This window comes from Natator depressus, chromosome 8, assembly GCF_965152275.1.
Source record: "Natator depressus isolate rNatDep1 chromosome 8, rNatDep2.hap1, whole genome shotgun sequence".
Taxonomy (NCBI): domain Eukaryota; kingdom Metazoa; phylum Chordata; order Testudines; family Cheloniidae; genus Natator; species Natator depressus.
In genome coordinates, this window is record NC_134241.1 from 34246924 (window position 1) to 34265694 (window position 18771).

Sequence of the window (18771 nt, forward strand, 5' to 3'; positions counted from 1 at the left end):
GTTACCTGAGTCCACTTCCGAAATGCACTAGTGTCCACACTGTGATTACCACTAGTGGCACCTTTTCCAGCTATAGTTTATGGTGTACCAATTATCAACAAATATGTTACACTATATGTATAAAAACAACAAGGAGTCCAGTGGCACCTTAAAGACTAACTGATTTATTTGAGCATAAGCTTTCATGGTTAAAAACCCCACTTCTTCAGATGCTAGAAGTGGGGTTTTTAACCATGAAAGCTTATTCTAAAATAAATCAGTTAGTCTTTAAGGTGCCACCGGACTCCTTGTTGTTTTTGTGGATAGAGACTAACACGGCTACCCCCGATACTTGACTAAATGTATAAATATATTAACTACAGCTGTGCAATAAATGGCTTTTTAGAACAAGGCGGCTTAGAATTACCTTTATAAAAGCTTTCAATTTATATAGAAATCCCAGCTTTGGCAACATAGCTGAGGAAATCCTGACATGCCATTGATTTCAATGGGATCAGGATTTTACCCAGAAAATTTATATTTGCCTCATAATCATAGGCAAAGCAGGAAATGGTCTGTTTGGTTCCCCCTACAATGGTGGTTTTCAACATTTTTCCATTTGCAGGTCCCTAAAAAATTTTGAATGGAGCAGCAGACCCCTTTGGAAATCTTAGACATACTCTGCGGACCCCGATGGGTCCATGGACCACAGGTTGAAAGGCCCTACAAGATTGTTCCCCACAGTACATTTTCCAGCACTTGTAGCCATGTTATTTCTAATGCATGCTTCATACAGTGTTACACCAGCCTTTCATGGGGTGCTTTAGAAACAGGAAATACCTTTTGTTCCATTGTGCTTTCTGTCTTTTCTTTTTCCTTCATTTTAGCCAAAGCCTCTTTGAGTTCCTGTGATGTAAATGAGTTTGAGTTGATATGCATCTCGTCCAGCCTTGCAGAAAAACAAAAAAACAAAAAAAGGGGGGGGGGGGAAGAACCACTTTATATGGGTAAACAATTTATCCTTAAAAAAAAAAAATCAACTTTTGTCTGGAGAAAAAGTTGAGTACTAAATTCCCATTTATCTGGCACAGGACATGCAGAAAAATCAATGCTCCAAAGTAAGGTCAGATCTAGTGCTCAGTTTAAGAGTGTGGCTTTAAGACACCACCCTGACAGTATAAAGCTGTGGTTTGAAAATCCTCATGGCAACACAAGTTCTCAATTCCTAATACTATAAAAACTGCTCAGTTTATCTCCCCAATATATCATCTGGGGATGTATAAAACAGGAAGGATTTCATAAGCAAAAAAAAAAGCACAGGTGTGCCCAGAATATTGACAAGGATCTTTTACTTGTATGTCTTGGGATGGGTCCATTCAGTTCCAAAGCTGACATGTTGATGATGATGATGATGATATCAAAACAAGGATTAGGGAGCACGTAGTTTCTACAATCTAAGAAACTAACTCTGCTGTTCTTTTTGTGTTATCCTAACCTGATCCTACGTGAGTATTGTTGCACTGGCAAAAGGAAAACCCAGGGTTGGGACATCTCAATGAGCTTCTGCATGCCTTGGATCATAAATAGAGGTGGGAGGGGGCACAGAATGGTAGTACTCATGTATTTTGAGAAATAGAAGTCCCCAGGGTTACAAAACTTGTCTTTGTAAAGAGAGCACAAGGAGGGAAATGGTTGAGAGTTGTATTTTTTAGGCAATTTTTAAAAAATAGATGTAGTGAAGGCTGGTGACATCTTGAGCGTATGTCAGCAAATACTGACACTTAAATGAATGCTTAGAGCCAATGCACAACAGCAAGTAAAGACCTTGTTGTATCTGACTCAAACCTCTGTGAAAAAAGCCTCCCTAAGCTATCCTGCTGCATTAATTTCTAGAAAATAATTTGCACCCCATTGCTACAGAAAGTTTCAAAAGAACAAGTGACATTCCCAAGAAATCATATTGCAAGTTTAGTTTCAGAATCATGGCTTTACAAAGTATGAAAGTCTCTCCAAAAGCACAGTATAGGCAGTTTTAGCACCCAGGCTAAAAGGAAGTAGGGCAGCTAGGAGTAGTACAGAAGTACTGAGCACGCCAAATGCCAATTAAAGACTCTGGGACCTGTGGATATTCAGTACTTCTGAAAATCTGTCTCCTAACAAAAGAAATGAAATCAAAAGCCCATATACCTCTGTATAGCAGAACAGCAAGTACTTTATATTACTGTACCTTTTCCTTTTCTTCTGGTCTTTCATGTCACTTTTTTCATTTTTGTTATCTGGAAGCCTGGCTTCTCTTTCCCCTGTTTGAAGATTTAATCGCACGTGTAACCCTGCAGGAACAGCCTGACCTACAAACAAAGGTTAGAGTATTTCAGGCCACATTTATTCTTCTCAGGATTTACCATGCTGGGTGTATTTCAGTCAGACACTTCTATTCCAACACCGTACAACAAAGATAGTGAGTCAAACAGAAAAGCCAAGATCTGCAGTGTGACAAAGAACAGGGCATTTGCTGTAGCCTGAGCACTTCCCCAGCCCCCCAAAATTAAGAGGTGGCAGGTTTAAAACAAACAAAAGGAAGTACTTCTTCACATAACACACAGTCAACCCATGAAATGCCTTGCCAGGGGATGTTGTGAAGGCCAAAAGCATAACTTGGTTCAAAAAAGAATTCGACAATTTCATGGAGGATAAGTCTGTCAATGACTATTAGCCAGGATGCTCAGGGATGCAATCCCATGCCGTGGGTGTCCCTAAGCCTCTGACTGCCAGAACCTAGGACTGGATAACAAGGATGGATCACATTGCCCTATTCTGTTCATTCACTCTGAAGCCACTGTCGGAAGACAGGATACTGGGCGAGATGGACCATTGCTCTGACCCAGTATGGCCGTTCTTATGGCACCTTGACACAAGTGCCATTTAACCTCCAGGAAGCCCCATGACACACAAGTGTTAACATGGCTGACACTCCGTTCATTCCCTGACCACCTCACAAACTTAGATGTAGACTGCTGACTCCTCAATGAAATAGTGACACTTGGTTATGCAGAGTTCCCAGTGAGCTAGGGACACTGGTCCTGTTACTGGCACAGTCAGAATTTTATCATAGTGGGTCAGAGCCTTAGAAATCAGACCTCTCTATACTTACTGATATTTAGATTGAGACATGTAACAGCCATAGGTGCCTAGACAAGCTCAGAGCATGCAGCAGAGGATCCTTTCAACTTCAATAGGTATATTCTGGATATTATGTTACTTTGCTGTTCTGTAGGGTACTGAGATGCCAGATTTAAGGAATATTTGATCAACATTAAATGCCAACAAAAAACAGGAAATTCATAGTCAATCATCCACATCCCCCTAAAAATGCTTTTGCCTAGTCACAAGATTGAGGTTACAGCTAACTGAGAACATTTCAGCATGGACCTGTATTCCATGGATGAAGTGAAAATGGCAATATTTCCTGTGAAGTATGATTCCATTTTTTGTGTATTTCCCCTTTTAATACAAGACGTTTGCCTGATAGATGGGGGTGGGCATCTTACTGAATCTCTCTCTCACACACACACACTCTGCTTTTTCTCCTCCACAATATGAAGATTTTGTATTTAGTCTTCCTTTGTCTGTTTTCCTTAATTTAAAAGTCATATAGAGTGAAAGGGTATGTTTGTCTTTTTGAATTTGAGACACATAACATTTTCTATTGAAGGGCACTGGAGGCATAGATAAATTCATTTTATTATAAATATATCTTCTCATAATATGAAAGCCTCTAGTCTGGAGAACTAGTGTGTGGACTCCACCCACATAAAAACACAGAGGTATCTAACTGGTCAAAGCTACTGGTGCCTGAACCGCTCCTCCATCATCAACCTGGAGTGTGTCTCACATCCTTAAACAAGGAACGTCCAAAGTTTATAGTTGTTTTTTATTTTTTTTTAAATGTACAAAGGTAGGGGAAAGTCCAAACTAAAGGCTTTTCTGTTCTAATAAGGTATATTTATGATAAAAATAAGTTGTCTTTTCCTACATCTCCCTTTAGTAGGAAATGCTGCATGTCTCAAAACAAAGACAAACATGTCCTTTCATTCTAGAGCAAGGAAAACAGACAAAAACAGATTAACTATAAAATGTTCATGTGGCATCCTATACCTTGGAGGAGCATCTTGTAAACCCCACATTCTTCATCTGTATATAAATTGTAATATTGCATATAAAGCAGGCCGTGTGAGGTATCAGCGGAAAGGTTATGATTGGCTGAAAGTCATTTTTCTATTCATATATATATAAAGTTATGAAAACTGTGCTGTATGGCTGTCACTGAAACATACTGTAAGCTGGGGAATCAGACAGATATTAGCTCCCCAGAGGCAATAGCAAGGAAAGTAACCAACTCCTGAGCGGGGTCTCAAACAACCTATCAATAGCCATTGTCCAGCAATGGAGCTATAATTCAATGAGTCGCCTGCATGAGGCCACAGCAGGGGAATTGCTCAACCTTGCCTGGAGACCCAGCAATGCCCCCCAGACATGTCTGGACTTGTGTTCCCCAAGCACATGGGACTGAGGGTATAAAACAGAACACATGGGGCCCATGCTTGGCCTTTTGCCTGCACCCACCTATGCTGCAAGCAACAAGGACACTCTGAAGACTCCAACAGAGGGGACTGGCCCAGGTTTCAAGGGTGAAACCTGTGTACTATGAACTGCAATATCCAGTGGGGTAAGAAAAATCTAATCTAGATGTTACCCAGTCTAATAGGGTTGAGAGCTTAGACTGTGTGCTTATAATTTATTTTATTTTGGTAACTAACTGACTTTTTGCTTATCACTTAATATCTATCTTTTGTAGTCAATAAATTTGTTTTACTTTTATCTTTACCAGTGAGTTTGTATGAAGCGTGTGGCAAAGCTGTTCAGGTTTGCAAAGGCTGGTGTACATCCACTTTCCAGTGATGAAGTGCTGAACCAAATGATAAATTTGCACTGCCCATCTTGGAATATCGCTGAGGTACAGTGCTGGGAGCTGGGGGGATTTCACTGGTGCCTTTCCCTGTGTGATTCATGAGTGGCTCTGGAAGCATTCATGCAATCTTGCTGGCTGTGGGGCTCCACATGCTGTTGTGCTGAGTCATAAGAGCACCTGGAGGGGTTTGCTGCTGGTCACTAGCAAGGCATTGTGAAAGACAGCCCAGGCCAGAAAGAGTTAAGGGAGCACAGCAGTCCCATAGTCCCAGGCTGCACCCTGGGGATCCAGTCACAGTTCTCACACACACACACACACACACACACACACACACGAGAGAGAGGTGCGCTCTCAGATACCATATATCTTCCATCATGAGTCTTATGACTCAGATGGGGAAGAGGGACTTCTTTTCCATTTGCAAAAGAGAGAAGTTGCAAAGTGTACATTCTCTCTCTCATTTCTAGAAGATGAACTTTGAAGAAAGATGCAGTGATAGCAAGGACTCTGTGTTCCCCTGTGACAGCAATCTAGTCAGAGGGCAGCTAGAAGATGCTTGTAAAAGGAAGGATTTAGTAAAGTCTTGAGGAAAAAAAGACAAGCCACATCTCCACTCTGTCATTCAAGAGACATCAGACTGAGGATTCTTAAACAACATACTGATTGTACAATGAAAATTATAGAGAGGGATTTTCAGACAATATATTCGCCTCTTAGCCTTCATTAGGTATGGTCATAAGTATAAAGGGAAGGGTAACCACCTTTCTGTATACAGTGCTATAAAATCCCTCCTGGCCAGAGGCAACATCCTGTTACCTGTGAAGGGTTAAGAAGCTCAGCTAACCTGGCTGGCACCTGACCCAAAGGACCAATAAGGGGACAAGATACTTTCAAATCTTGGAGGAAGGAAGGCTTTTGTTTTGTGCTCTTTGTTTACATGTTGTTCTCTCTTGGGACTGAGAGAGGCCAGACAGAAATCCATCTTTTCCAACCCATCCTAATCCAAGTCTCCAATATTGCAACCACTATAGGTAAGCCAGGCAAGGCGGATTAGTTTATCTTTTGTTTTATATGAATTTTCCCTGTGTTAAGAGGGAGGTTTATTCCTGTTTTCTGTAACTTTAAGGTTTTGCCCAGAGGGGGATCCTCTGTTTTGAATCTGAATACCCTGTAAAGTATTTTCCATCCTGATTTTACAGAGATGATTTTTACCTTTCTTTTTTAAATAAAATCCTTCTTTTAAGAACCTGACTGATTTTTCTATTGTTACAAGATCCAGGGGTTTGGATCTTTGATGATTTTGTAAGCAATTGGTTAGGATACGATTCTCAAGCCTCCCCAGGAAAGGGGGTGCGTAGGGCTTGGGGGGGATATTTTGGGGGAAGACGTCTCCAAGTGGTCTCTTTCCCAGTTCTTTGTTTAAAATGCTTGGTGGTGGCAGCATACTGTTCAAGGACACGGGAAAGTTTGTACCCTGGGGAAGTTTTTAACCTAAGCTGGTAAGAATAAGCTTAGGGGGGTCTTTCATGCGGGTCCCCACATCTGTACCCTAGAGTTCAGAGTGGGGAAGGAACCCTGACAGGTATGAATACCATTTAGACTGAGACAAGCATAAGCAGAAAGCAAGGTTCTTCCAGTCTCAAAGTGAACAGGATTACCTCACTAGGTCAAAAGCACCTGGAGATAACGAGGTTACAATGCAGTATTTTCTCAAGTAATTCATGAATTGTCAAGTGTAGCCAGAAATAAATGTCCCCGTTAGAACAGTACAGCATACTCTAGCTTTCACATTCCACATGCACCTGGCCACATTAGTTCACCACGTTGCCAGGGGACACAAACAAGGACGATGTGCTTTTCTTAAAAGAAACAAAAAAAAAAAGGAGGAAGAAGGGCAGCCTATGGTAGAACTGAATGACTTACGTGTTACTTTTATTTACTGGTTGCTGAAAATAGAAACTGAATGTGAATCCCAGGGTATGTGAGCTTGCAAATGCAGCACAACTCAATTAAGGATTCTGCCATCAGAAAAGTGACACAAATATTTCTACTTGTGGGTTTTCACACTTTCTTGAACTAAGTTTGACTAAGCACACCAGGAAAAGCTCTGGTTGCATCTATGTAAAAGATAAATAGTACTCATTCCATCAAGAAGCTTTTCCTATCTTATGAGACAGCAGCAAAGCCTCATGGTTGCAGTAATACAACAAGAATCACTTTAGTAAACTGCCAAAGAGGAGTCTCAGTTTGAACAACAATCTTTATTCATTCACTCTAAAATGTCCCAGATCTTTGGCACAGGGCAAGGACTCTCTTTTTGCTTTGGGGCATATTTAGTGTTATTATTTTATAATGAGTTAAGAGCTGGTGAAAAGCATCAGATACCGCTTTAGCCAAAGAATAGAGACAGCACTGGGAGCAGCAAACCAAGCTCTACCTGCCAACACACTTTGACCCTGATATGGAGGGACTACTTCTAGCATGAAAAGGTACTTCAGCCACCATGCCTATTTAGCCCTTGGCCTCCCTGCTGAGACTGTCAACAAGGAGGTCACACGGTGTTATTTGCTGTGTTGTGGTCATCTGTCCAATACAAACCAGATTAAGAACCCAATTCATTTTACGTAGGCCAACGAAGATCTGCCTGATAGTAATGTATTTCTGGGACCAGATTTGAACCAGTGACCGCAAGGCTCTCCATCCCACTACCAATCCCCTGAACCAACCAGTGCCCAGCCTCTTAGTTGTAAATAGATAAAATCCATTGTACAGAAATATTATCACACAATAAAGGACTCCTGATGCTATTTAAACGCTGAGGCATTTATGGGAAATAAATGTCAAGGCAAAGCGAAGACACATTTTCAAAGCAAGAGACACTGATCCAATGATAATGTTCTGTTAATACGATTTTATACCCATCGTATATTTAATTGCTTTATTTAACGGCTGCTGCTACAATGGAGACAGTAGCTTGCTGCACTATTCCTGACCCGGTGCATTTCAGCATTCAAGCTGGGCTTAGAGAACAACTCTCTTCTGTGCTTCCACCAATTGGAGACCAGCTTATATATGAAAAAATAACATGTCTGCTTTATGACAAACTGCTTTCTCAAACAAAAGCTAACCTGACTGGCTTCCAAAATCTTTTCGGACACGGATATGTTAAATTTATCTGAATGTAAAAGTATTGGCATACTAAAACTACAATATGTGGTGCTTCTAAAGTCTTTCTTGAGAATTAACATCATTTTGTTTAGTCACATTTTGCCTCTCTTGAAAGTCGCTTAAAGTGACATAAAGGAAGAATTTAATTTATAGCCCCATTCTTTTAATTTTGGTCAGCCAGATTTTTTCAGACATCCGTTTATTTCTTCTTATGTATTAGAAAAAATAATAGCCCCAGAATCAGCTTCAAGGCAGCAATTCACTCTCAGGGGTTCCGCTGACATTTATAAACTGATCCTATTTCTCTCTTGTGTTTTATGTTATCAGCTAAACCTGTCAACTTAAATTATTGCCTTGTAACCAAATCATAGTTATCTATTATTCTGTTATGTGTACATTTCTGAAGCTTTGTACCTATATCAAGTTTTTCAGGGGTTGAAAACAAAACTATAAATAAACAACTGGAAAACAGAATAGGTTACCATTACATTGACAACCAAAGTAAAAGTCATAAGCATCATACACAGAGCTACTAAAGCAATGGGACCCTTGCACTGCATATGCCTCATGCAGAAGTTTAATTAACACTTGTAACATTTTTTCTTGACTGGAATCAAGTGACTCCCTTGTGATATTGAACCCCATAATGCTTTATAGAAATATGCTTATGAATGTAAATATGACATAAATGGAATATGTTTTATGCTACATATGCCATGTAACATATCTTTCCAAAGGTTACGTTCTACTGAATGTATTCATCCTATTTGTATGCATGTATCATTTTTATATCTGAAGTTATGAGCGTTGGCTCTGTGCTTGTATTTAAAGCGTTTGCTGTAGAAAGCACCTAAGGCAAATCTGGTCAACATAGTGTGAAGGGTTAGTTAAAATAATTGGGAGTACATGGCTAACAATGGACCTTGATGGACGCCAATCCACATCTGAGCTTTCCTGGGAACATTCAAATAGCATGTGGACAATCGCGTCGGTCTGTAAAGAACTGAGTCATGCATGGACATGTGACTTGCCCATGTGATTCCAAAACTCCATCTTGTAGCTGTAATTCTACATGGGGGAGGAAAGGGTTTCCACCACAAGAGGGAGGCTATATAAGCCCCTCCATTTTGTCTTCAGCTGGCACAAAAGATAGCCTCTCCACCCCAAAGAGATGCCTGAAAGAAACTGGAACAAAAGACAGTAACTAGAGGGGTGTGAGTGATTGCTGGACCCAGACTAGGAGGAAGTCTAGTCTGTAAAAGAGGCTTATTGGAACATCTCTGAGGGTGAGATTTACCTGCATTTAGTTTCTTACTGTATTAGGCTTAGACTTGCATGTTTTATTTTATTTTGCTTGGTAATTCACTTTGTTCTGTCTGTTATTACTTGGAACCACTTAAATCCTACTTTTTGTATTTAATAAAATCACTTTTTACTTATTACTTAACCCAGAGTAAGTATTAATATCGGGGGGGGGGGGGGAGAACAGCTGTGCATATCTCTATCAATCAGTGTTATAGAGGGCGAACAATTTATTTGGGGTTTGGACCCCATTGGGAGCTGGATATCTGAGTGCTGGAGAGGAGCACTTCTTAAGCTGTTTTCAGTTAAGCCTGCAGCTTGTGAGGGACGTGGTTCAGACTTGGGGCTGTGTTTGCAGCAGGCAAGCGTGTCTGGCTCAAACAAGACAAGATACTGAAGTCCCAGGCTGACTGGGAAGACGGACTCAGGTAGTCTAGGTACATCAGGTGGCAGTCCCAAAGGGGTTTCTGTGATCCAACCCGTCACATCCCCGTTGAAGGAAAAGGCCCAGCTATGGACCATCGAATTATGGAAGTAAATGCATGGTTACGCAGGTGGTCTTGGAGAGAGGACTTTGGATTCTTAGACCATGGGATGTTGTTCCAGGAAGCAGGATTGCTAGGAAGAGATGGGATCCACCTAATGAAGAGAGAGAAGAGCATCTTCGCAGGCAGGCTTGCTAACCTAGAGAGGAGGGCTTTAAACTAGGTTCGCCGGGGGATGGAGACCTAAGTCCTGAAGTAAGTGGGATACTGGGAGGAAACACAAGGAGGAGGGTGCAACAGGAGAGGCCTCCTGATTCATGCTGAGAAAGCAGGGCAATCGGTTAGTTATCTTAGATGCCTGTACACGAACTCAAGAAGCATGGGAAACAAGCAGGAAGAATTGGAAGTCCTGGCACAGTCAAGGAACTATGATGTGACTGGAATAACAGAGACTTGGTGGGGTAACTCACATGACTAGAGCACTGTCATGGATGGGTATAAACTGTTCAGGAAGGACAGGTGGGGGAGAAAAGGTTGAGGAGTTGCACTGTATGTAAGAGAGCAGTATGACTGCTCAGAGCTCCAGTATGAAACTGGAGAAAAGCCTGTTGAGAGTCTTTGGGTTAAGTTTAGAGGCGAGAGCAACAACAGTTGTTGTGGTGGGCATCTGCTATAGGCCACCAGACCAGGAGGATGAGGTAGACAAGGCTTTCTTCAGAAAACAGAAGTTTCCAGATCACAGGCACTGGTTCTCATGGGGGACTTCAATCACCCTGACATCCGCTGGGAGAGCAATACAGCAGTGCACAGACAAGCCAGGAAGTTTTTGGAGAGTGCTGGGGACAACCTCCTGGTGCAAGTGCTGGAGGAACCAACTACGGGCCGTGCTCCTCTTGACCTGCTGCTTATAGAGAAGAATTGGTAGGGCAAGTAGAAGTGGGTGGCAACTTGGGCAGCAGTGACCATGAAATGGTTGCATTCAGGATCCTGACAAAAGGAAGAAAGGAGAGAAGGAGAATACAGACCCTGGACTTCAGAAAAGCAGACTTTGACTCCCTCAGGGAACTGATGGGCAGGACCCCCTGGGAGGCTAATCGAAGGGGAAAGGAGTCCAGGAGAGCTGGCTGTATTTCAAAGAAGCCTTATTGAGGGCACAGGAACAAACCATCCCGATGTGCAGAAAGAACAGCAAATATGGCAGGCGACCAGCTTGGCTTAATAGAGAAATCTTCAATGAGCTTAAACACAAAAAGGAAGCTTACAAGAAGTAGAACTTGGACAGATGACTAGGGAGGAGTATAAAAATATTGCTCAAGCATGTGGGGCTGTAATCAGGAAGGCCAAAGCACAATTGGAGTTGCAGCTAGCCAGGGATGTGAAGGGTAACAAGAAGGATTTCTACAGGTATGTTAACAACAAGAAGGTGGTCGGGAAAGTGTGGGCCCCTCACTGAATGGGGGAGGCAACCTAGTGACAGATGATGTGGAAAAAGCTGAAGTACTCAATGCTTTTTTTTGCCTTGGTCTTCACAGCCAATGTCAGCTCCCAGACTGCTGCATTGGGCAGCAAAGTATGCTATGGAGGTGAGCATCCCTCAGTGGTGAAAGAACAGGTTAAGGACTATTTAGAAAAGCTGGATGAGCACAAGTCCATGGGACCGGATGCACTGCATCCGAGGGTGCTGAGAGAGTTTGCTGATGTGATTGCAGAGCCATTGGCCATTATCTTTGAAAACTCGTGGTGATCGGGGGAGGTCCCAGACTATTGGAAGAGGGCAAATATAGTGCCCATCTTTAAAAAACGGAAGGAGGAGAATCCAGGTAACTACAGACCTGTCAGCCTCACCTCAGTCCTTGGAAAAATCACGGAGCAGGTCCTCAAGGAATCCATTTTGAAGCACCTGGAGGAGACGAAGGTGTTCAGGAACAGTCAACATAGATTCACCAAGGGCAAGTCATGCCTAACCAACCTGATTACCTTCTGTGATGAGATAACTGGCTCTGTGGATATGGGGAAAGGGGTGAACATGATAGACCTTGACTTTAGCAAAGCTTTTGATACGGTCTCCCACAGTATTCTTGCCAGCAAGTTAAAAAAGTATGGATTGGATGAATGGACTATAAGGTGGAAAGAAAACTGGCTAGATCGTCAGGCTCAATGGGTAGTGATCAATGGTTCAATGTCTAGTTGGCAGCCGGTATCAAGAAGAGTGCCCCAGGGGTCAGTCCTGGGGCCGGTTTTGTTCAACATCTTCATTAATGATCTGGACAATAGGATGGACTGCACCCTCAGAAAGTTCACAGATGACACTAAGCTAGGGGGAGAGGTAGATATGCTGGAGGATAGGGATAGGGTCCAGAGTGACCAAGACAAATGGGAGGATTGGGCCAAAAAAAAAAAAAAAAATCTGATGAGGTTCAACAAGGACAAGTGCAGAGTCCTGCACTTAGGACAGAAGAATCCCAGGCAGTGCTACAGACTGGGGACCGACTGGCTAAGCAGCCATTCTGCAGAAAAGGACCTGGGGATTACAGTGGACGAGAAGCTGGATATGAGTCAACAGCATGTCCTTCTTACTAAGAAGGCTAACGGCATATTGGGCTGAATTAATAGGAGCACTGCCAGCAGGTCGATGGAAGTGATTATTCCCCTCTATTCAGCACTGGTGAGGCCACATCTGGAGTACTGCGTCCAGTTTTGGGCCCCCCACTACAGAAAGGATGTGGACAAATTGGAGAGAGAGTCCAGCGGAGGGCAATGAAAACGATTAGGGGGCTGGGGCACATGACTTCTGAGGAGAGACTGAGGGAACTGGGCTTATTTAGTCTACAGAAGAGAAGAGTGAGGGGGGATTTGATAGTAGCCTTCAACTACCTGAAGGGAGGTTCCAAAGAGGATGGAGCTAGGCTGTTCTCAGTGTTGGCAGATGCCAGAACAAGGAGCAATGGTCTCAAGTTGCAGTGGGGGGGGGGGGGGGGGTTTCCAGGTTGGATATAAGGAAAAACTATTTCACTAGGAGGGTGGTGAAACACTGGAATGGGTTACCTAGGGAGGTGGTGGAATCTCCATCCTTAGAGGTTTTTAAGGCCCGGCTTGACAAAGCCCTGGCTGGGATGATTTAGTTGGGGTTGGTCCTGTTTTGAGCAGGGGGTTTGACTAGATGACCTCCTGAGGTCTCTTCCAACCCTAACCTCCCATGATTCTATGACTGGTCATGTTGCCATCTTAAACAATAAGAGCTACGTCCTGCCCTGACCCAAAAAAGCCAGTACAGTGAAAGAAGGTACTTGATGTGCTACTGGCCAGGGCTGGCTGCTGATTTTGCAACATGTGCATCGACTGGCTACTGACCCAGTTGTGCCACTTCTCCACCAATCTACACCTCTCCAGGCTGCGGCTTGCACCCTGGCTCATTGCAGAGCCATGTGTGTAAGCACGCCCTTGTGCATCAATGCAGAATGCTGCTTGCCTTTACGCCGAACAGAACATATACCAGATTCTCCTGTGCCCTTCTTTCTCCTTGCATACGTGCATAAGAGGGGCAGGATTGAACCACAAATTTTACAGCAATTTTAAGGCAATAAAGTAGAAGACAGTCAGGCAAATCATATGCACACTCATGTATATCACATATGTGGTATGGTGGGTAATATCCATGTGAAGCAACAGACAGCCAAGTGATAAATGAATTATGCACCTTGGACCATCTCTTCCACCCTCTGGCCATTAACCAGTCTCTTGGCGACAGCATCTAACTTTCTAAATTCCTGAGCAGCTTACAAAATAACAATAACCCAACCCACCAGAGAAACATTGCCATTCTGACCCTTAACTATGGACTCTCCTCACAACAATCACAACACCTGCCTGAGGTCCAAGGCAGCCAAAATTCAGTCCTGCACCAGCATCAACTCTCTACATACAAAATGTAAATGACTTTCAAGTTTGTTATCTTGTGCCCCTACAGGGATAAAAAATGGGAGCTTTATACCACTGGAAAGGGGAGATTCCCAGATTCCCAGTGGGACCCACCATTGATTCCTAGCCATGGAAGAGCCTGAGGTAGTACATAAATGAAGAAAAAAAAATCTATTTTCAGTCATTTGTAGAGGTTTTTCTTATCTCCCTCTTAGCCCTGAAAATGAGTCATGGTAACTAAGGAACCTGGATTTACAGTGGATACAAAAATTAGCTCCAATAAATTTTTTTCCCCAAGCTCCTGTTGCTAAAGCCTTCATATCTCATCATCCCTTCCTACATGCATACACATGTGTACACATACAGAGTAGATAAGTGTGTGGATTTACATTTTATATATATAAAAATAAGGGCTGTCAACGGATTAAAAAAATTAATCATGAGATTAATTGCACTGTTAAACAATAATAGAATACCATTTCTTTAAATATTTTTGGCTGTTTTCTACATTTTCAAATATATTAATATCAATTACAATACAGAATACAAAGTGTACAGTGCTCACTTTATTTTTGATTACAAGCATTTGTACTATAAAAAACCAAAAGAAATAATATTTTTCAATTCACTGAATACAAGTACTGTAGTACAATCTATTTATCATGAAAGTTGAACTTACAAATGTAGAATTATGTACAAAAAATGCATTCAGAAATAAAATGTAAAATTTTAGAGCCGGCAAGTCCACTCAGTCCTACTTCTTGTTCAGCCAATTGCTCAGACAAACACGTTTGTTTACATTTGCAGGAGATAATGCTGACCGCTTCTTGTTTGCAGCGTCACCTGAATGTGAGTACAGGTGTTCTCATGGCACTGTTGTACCAGGTGTCGCAAGATTATTACATGCCAGATATGCTAAAGATTCATGTGTCCCTTCATGCTTCAACCATCATTCCAGGGGACATGGGTCCACGCTGATGATTGGTTCTGCTCGATAACAATCCAAAGCAGTGTGGACTGACGCAGGTTCATTTTCATTATCTGACTCAGATGCCACCAGCAGAAGGTTGATTTTCTTTTTTCGTGGTTTGGGTTCTGTAGTTTCCTCATTGGAGTGTTGCTCTTTTAAGACTTCTGAAAGCATGCTCCACACCTCATCCCTCTCAGATTTTGGAAGGCACTTCAGATTCTTAAAAGTTGAGTCAAGTGCTGTAATAAATGATCTGGAGGATGGTGTGGATTACACCCTCAGCAAGTTTGCAGATGACACTAAACTGGGAGGAGAGGTAGATATGCTGGAGAGTAGGGATAGGATACAGAGGGACCTAGACAAATTAGAGGATTGGACCAAAAGAAATCTGATGAGGTTTAACAAGGACAAGTGCAGAGTCCTGCACTTAGGACGGAAGAATCCAATGCACCGCTACAGACTAGGGACCGAATGGCTCGGCAGCAGTTCTGCAGAAAAGGACCTAGGGGTTATAGTGGATGAGAAGCTGGATATGAGTCAACAGTCTGCCCTTGTTGCCAAGAAGGCCAATGGCATTTTGGGATGTATAGGTAGGGGCACTGCCAGCAGATCGAGGGAGGTGATCGTTCCCCTCTATTAGACATTGGTGAGGCCTCATCTGGAGTACTGTGTCCAGTTTTGGGCCCCACACTACAAGAAGGATGTGGAAAAATTGGAAAGAGTCCAGCGGAGGGCCACCAAAATGATTAGGGGACTGGAACACATGACTTATGAGGAGAGGCTGAAGGAACTGGGATTGTTTAGTCTGCGGAAGAGAAGAATGAGGGGGGATTTGATAGCTGCTTTCAACTACCTGAAAGGGGGTTCCAAAGAGGATGGATCTAGACTGTTCTCAGTGGTAGCTGATGACAGAACAAGGAGTAATGGTCTCAAGTTGCAGTGGGAGAGGTTTAGGTTGGATATTAGGAAAAACTTTTTCACTAGGAGGGTGGAATGCGTTACCTAGGGAGGTGGTGGAATCTCTTTCCTTAGATATTTTTAAGGTCAGGCTTGACAAAGCCCTGGCTAGGATGATTTAGTTGGGGACTGGTTCTGCTTTGAGCAGGGGGTTGGACTAGATGACCTCCTGAGGTCCCTTCCAACCCTGATATTCTATGATTCTAGGATAGGTATCTTTAGAAATCTCACATTCGTACCTTCTTTGCCTTTTGTCAAATCTGCACTGAAAGTGTTCTTAAAATGAACAACGTGCTGGGTCATCAGCCGAGACTGCTATAAAATGAAATTTATGGCAGAATGTGAGTAAAACAGAGCAGGGGACATACAATTCTCCCCCAAGGAGTTCAGTCACAGATTTAATTAACACATTATTTTTTTTAATGAGCATCACCACCGTGGAAGCATGTCCTCTGGAATTGTGGCCGAAGCATGAAGGGGCATACGAATGTTTAGCATAACTGGCATATAAATGCCTTGCAATGCCAGCTACAAAAGTGCCATGCAAATGCCTATTCTGACTTTCTGGTGACATTGTAAATAAGAAGTGGGCAGCATTATCTCCTGTAAATGTAAACAAACTTCTTTGTCTAAGCGATTGGCTGAACAAGAAGTAGGACTGAGTGGACTTGCAGGCACTGAAGTTTTATATTGTTTTGTTTTTGAGTCTAGTTATATAACAAAAAAAACCTCCATTTGTAAGTTGCACTTTCACGACAAAGAGATTGCACTACATTACTTGTATGAGGTGAACTGAAAAATACTACTTTTTATCATTTTTACAGTGCAAATATTTGTAATAAAAAATAATATACACTTTGATTGCAATTACAATGAAGAATACAGTATATATGAAAAGGTAGAAAAACATCCAAAATATTTAATAAATTCCAATTGGTATTCTATTGTTTAACAGTGCGATTAAAACTGCGATTAATTTTTGAGTTAATTGCGTGAGTTAACTGTGATTAATTGACAGCCCTAATATACACACATGTATGAATTCCTTCTAGACTTAGGAGTTAAAGATGATCAAAAAGGTCTGTTGCCCTAGGTTTGCGATAAGATACAGGATATCATCTGTGTCATGTGGTATTAATGGTCTCCATTTATGTTAAGCATGATTTTTTTGTAGATGGTTTAGCCTAAAAACCACTCTAGTCCGATTCAGTAGACCTTATTTCATATGTATAATGTATAGTAAATACATCAGTTCCTTGGAGAGAGAGCTCCACTAGTCCCATACAAGGAACACATGACGTACTATAGGTGGGGGGGAGCCAGTGTCCTACTAAGTTCATTGGCTTTGAGAGACCTTTCCTGCTCCATAAGATTTGCTTTCTACAAATACCTCTTCAACTAGTTTTTTGTTAACAACTTTTTCTTCATTTAACAATGTTCTCCTGCTAATGATAAAAATGTAAATTCACAAGCCCATAAGTCTGTGGAGGCTGAACATCCTCAGCAGCTTATGGAATTATTCTCTCCAGAAATATACTGAGGCCCAAACTTGGTCATATTAAAACAGGTGCAAGATGGATCACTTCCTCCACTGAGAGCGATGAAATTGTGCCCTCCCAACCCCAACATCTCCAGTGAGCTTCCCACACCTATCTTTAAACCAGCTCTCTACTGATGGTAAAGCCAAATCCCAGGGTAAAAGGAAAAGGCATTTGTTTGGCTGATGCTAGGCGGTGGCACTCTCCGCAACCCACACACACAACCTCCCTGATAACCACCAAAACCGTCCCCTTATCCGCCTTTACCTCCTCCTTCACCCTTCTGTTTTCCCCCCAGATTAAGTATCCTGGCTTAACACTTGAAAAATCTATCAATAGTGTGAAAAACACAGCTATGATTCAGTAAATGGCTCTACAGTTCTAGGAAATAATCTTCTTGATACACGAGCAAGTGTCTGATAAAATCTACCTATCTCCTCTCTCTGTTTTCTTTTGAGTGGGCGAATGGGGATAGAGGCATTTTATTTCATACAGGCAACAAAAGAATACACAAGTCAATATGTGTATGTTACCTGCAAAACAAAACAGTAGCACTGTGATATTAAAAAAAACAACCTAAGACTATGTGACAGACAATTTGAGCATCCTGCAAAAGTTATCTGATGCCGGAGTATTTATTAGTTTCATAAGAAAAAAGGATACAGCCTCCTCCCCTGAGCTCTGTTACACACTCCCTGGCTCTATCCAAGGCTCTAGACCAGTGGCCCCAAACTTTTTATGTTGCGTCCCCCCACCCGTAATGTAATCTGTCCACACCCCCTCCCCCATCACCAGGGCCAGGAGTGGAGCCGGAGCCAGGGCCAGGGCCAGGTTGCAGTCAGGGCCAGGAACGGAGCTGGGGGTAGAGCAGAGTGGGTGGCATTCCCTCCCCGCACTCCCTGGGGCCTGGCCCGGGCCTCAACTTGCCCCCACAAATGTTCCTCTATGCCCTCCTAGCGGGATGCACCCCACAATTTGGGGACCACTGTTCTAGACCTATATATTGACTATCCAGATAATGAGGTGCATGCACATTCCCTAGTGGCATAATCCTGTAAAATTACCCTTGTCCCACTGTCAGACTGCCTGTTTCATCTCCAATAGGCCGAAGCTGTTGAAAGGATATGATTTTATGTGAGTGGATTGTTGTGCCCCATGCTACAGATGCACAAAGAGGAAGCTTATTTCCTGTGCTTAATGCTGTGTTAGTAAGAAAGCAAATGGATAGGCTTTATTCTAAAGAGGGTTGACATATACTGTGAGACTGAACTTTCTGCATAGTACATACAGTGGCCAAGAGGTTGTCAAAGCACCAGCAAGTTTTACAAAGGTGAGTCATATACTCCTCAGATTGTTCATTAGTTTAAACTGGAACATTTTTACATACAAAAGCGAGAGAAATGTAAGAGGCACAGGTCGAGAAGAGAAGGATTACTGATAGAAAGAGGAAGCAGAGAGACTGAATCTCATTTTGTTATTCCCTGA

The 18771-nt window shown here is 42.4% G+C and overlaps 1 protein-coding gene across 3 annotated transcripts in view; it reads right to left on the reverse strand.

The window, feature by feature from the left end:
* SIL1 (SIL1 nucleotide exchange factor) overlaps positions 1-18771 on the reverse strand; it is a 216421-nt gene that overhangs the window by 84417 nt on the left and 113233 nt on the right. For all 3 annotated transcript variants that reach the window (XM_074960711.1, XM_074960713.1, XM_074960714.1), the window contains 2 exons: positions 2207-2327; positions 820-928 (listed from right to left, as the gene is read on the reverse strand). In XM_074960711.1, coding sequence (XP_074816812.1) covers positions 820-928; positions 2207-2327 — 230 coding nt within the window. The remainder of the gene's footprint in view (positions 1-819; positions 929-2206; positions 2328-18771) is intronic.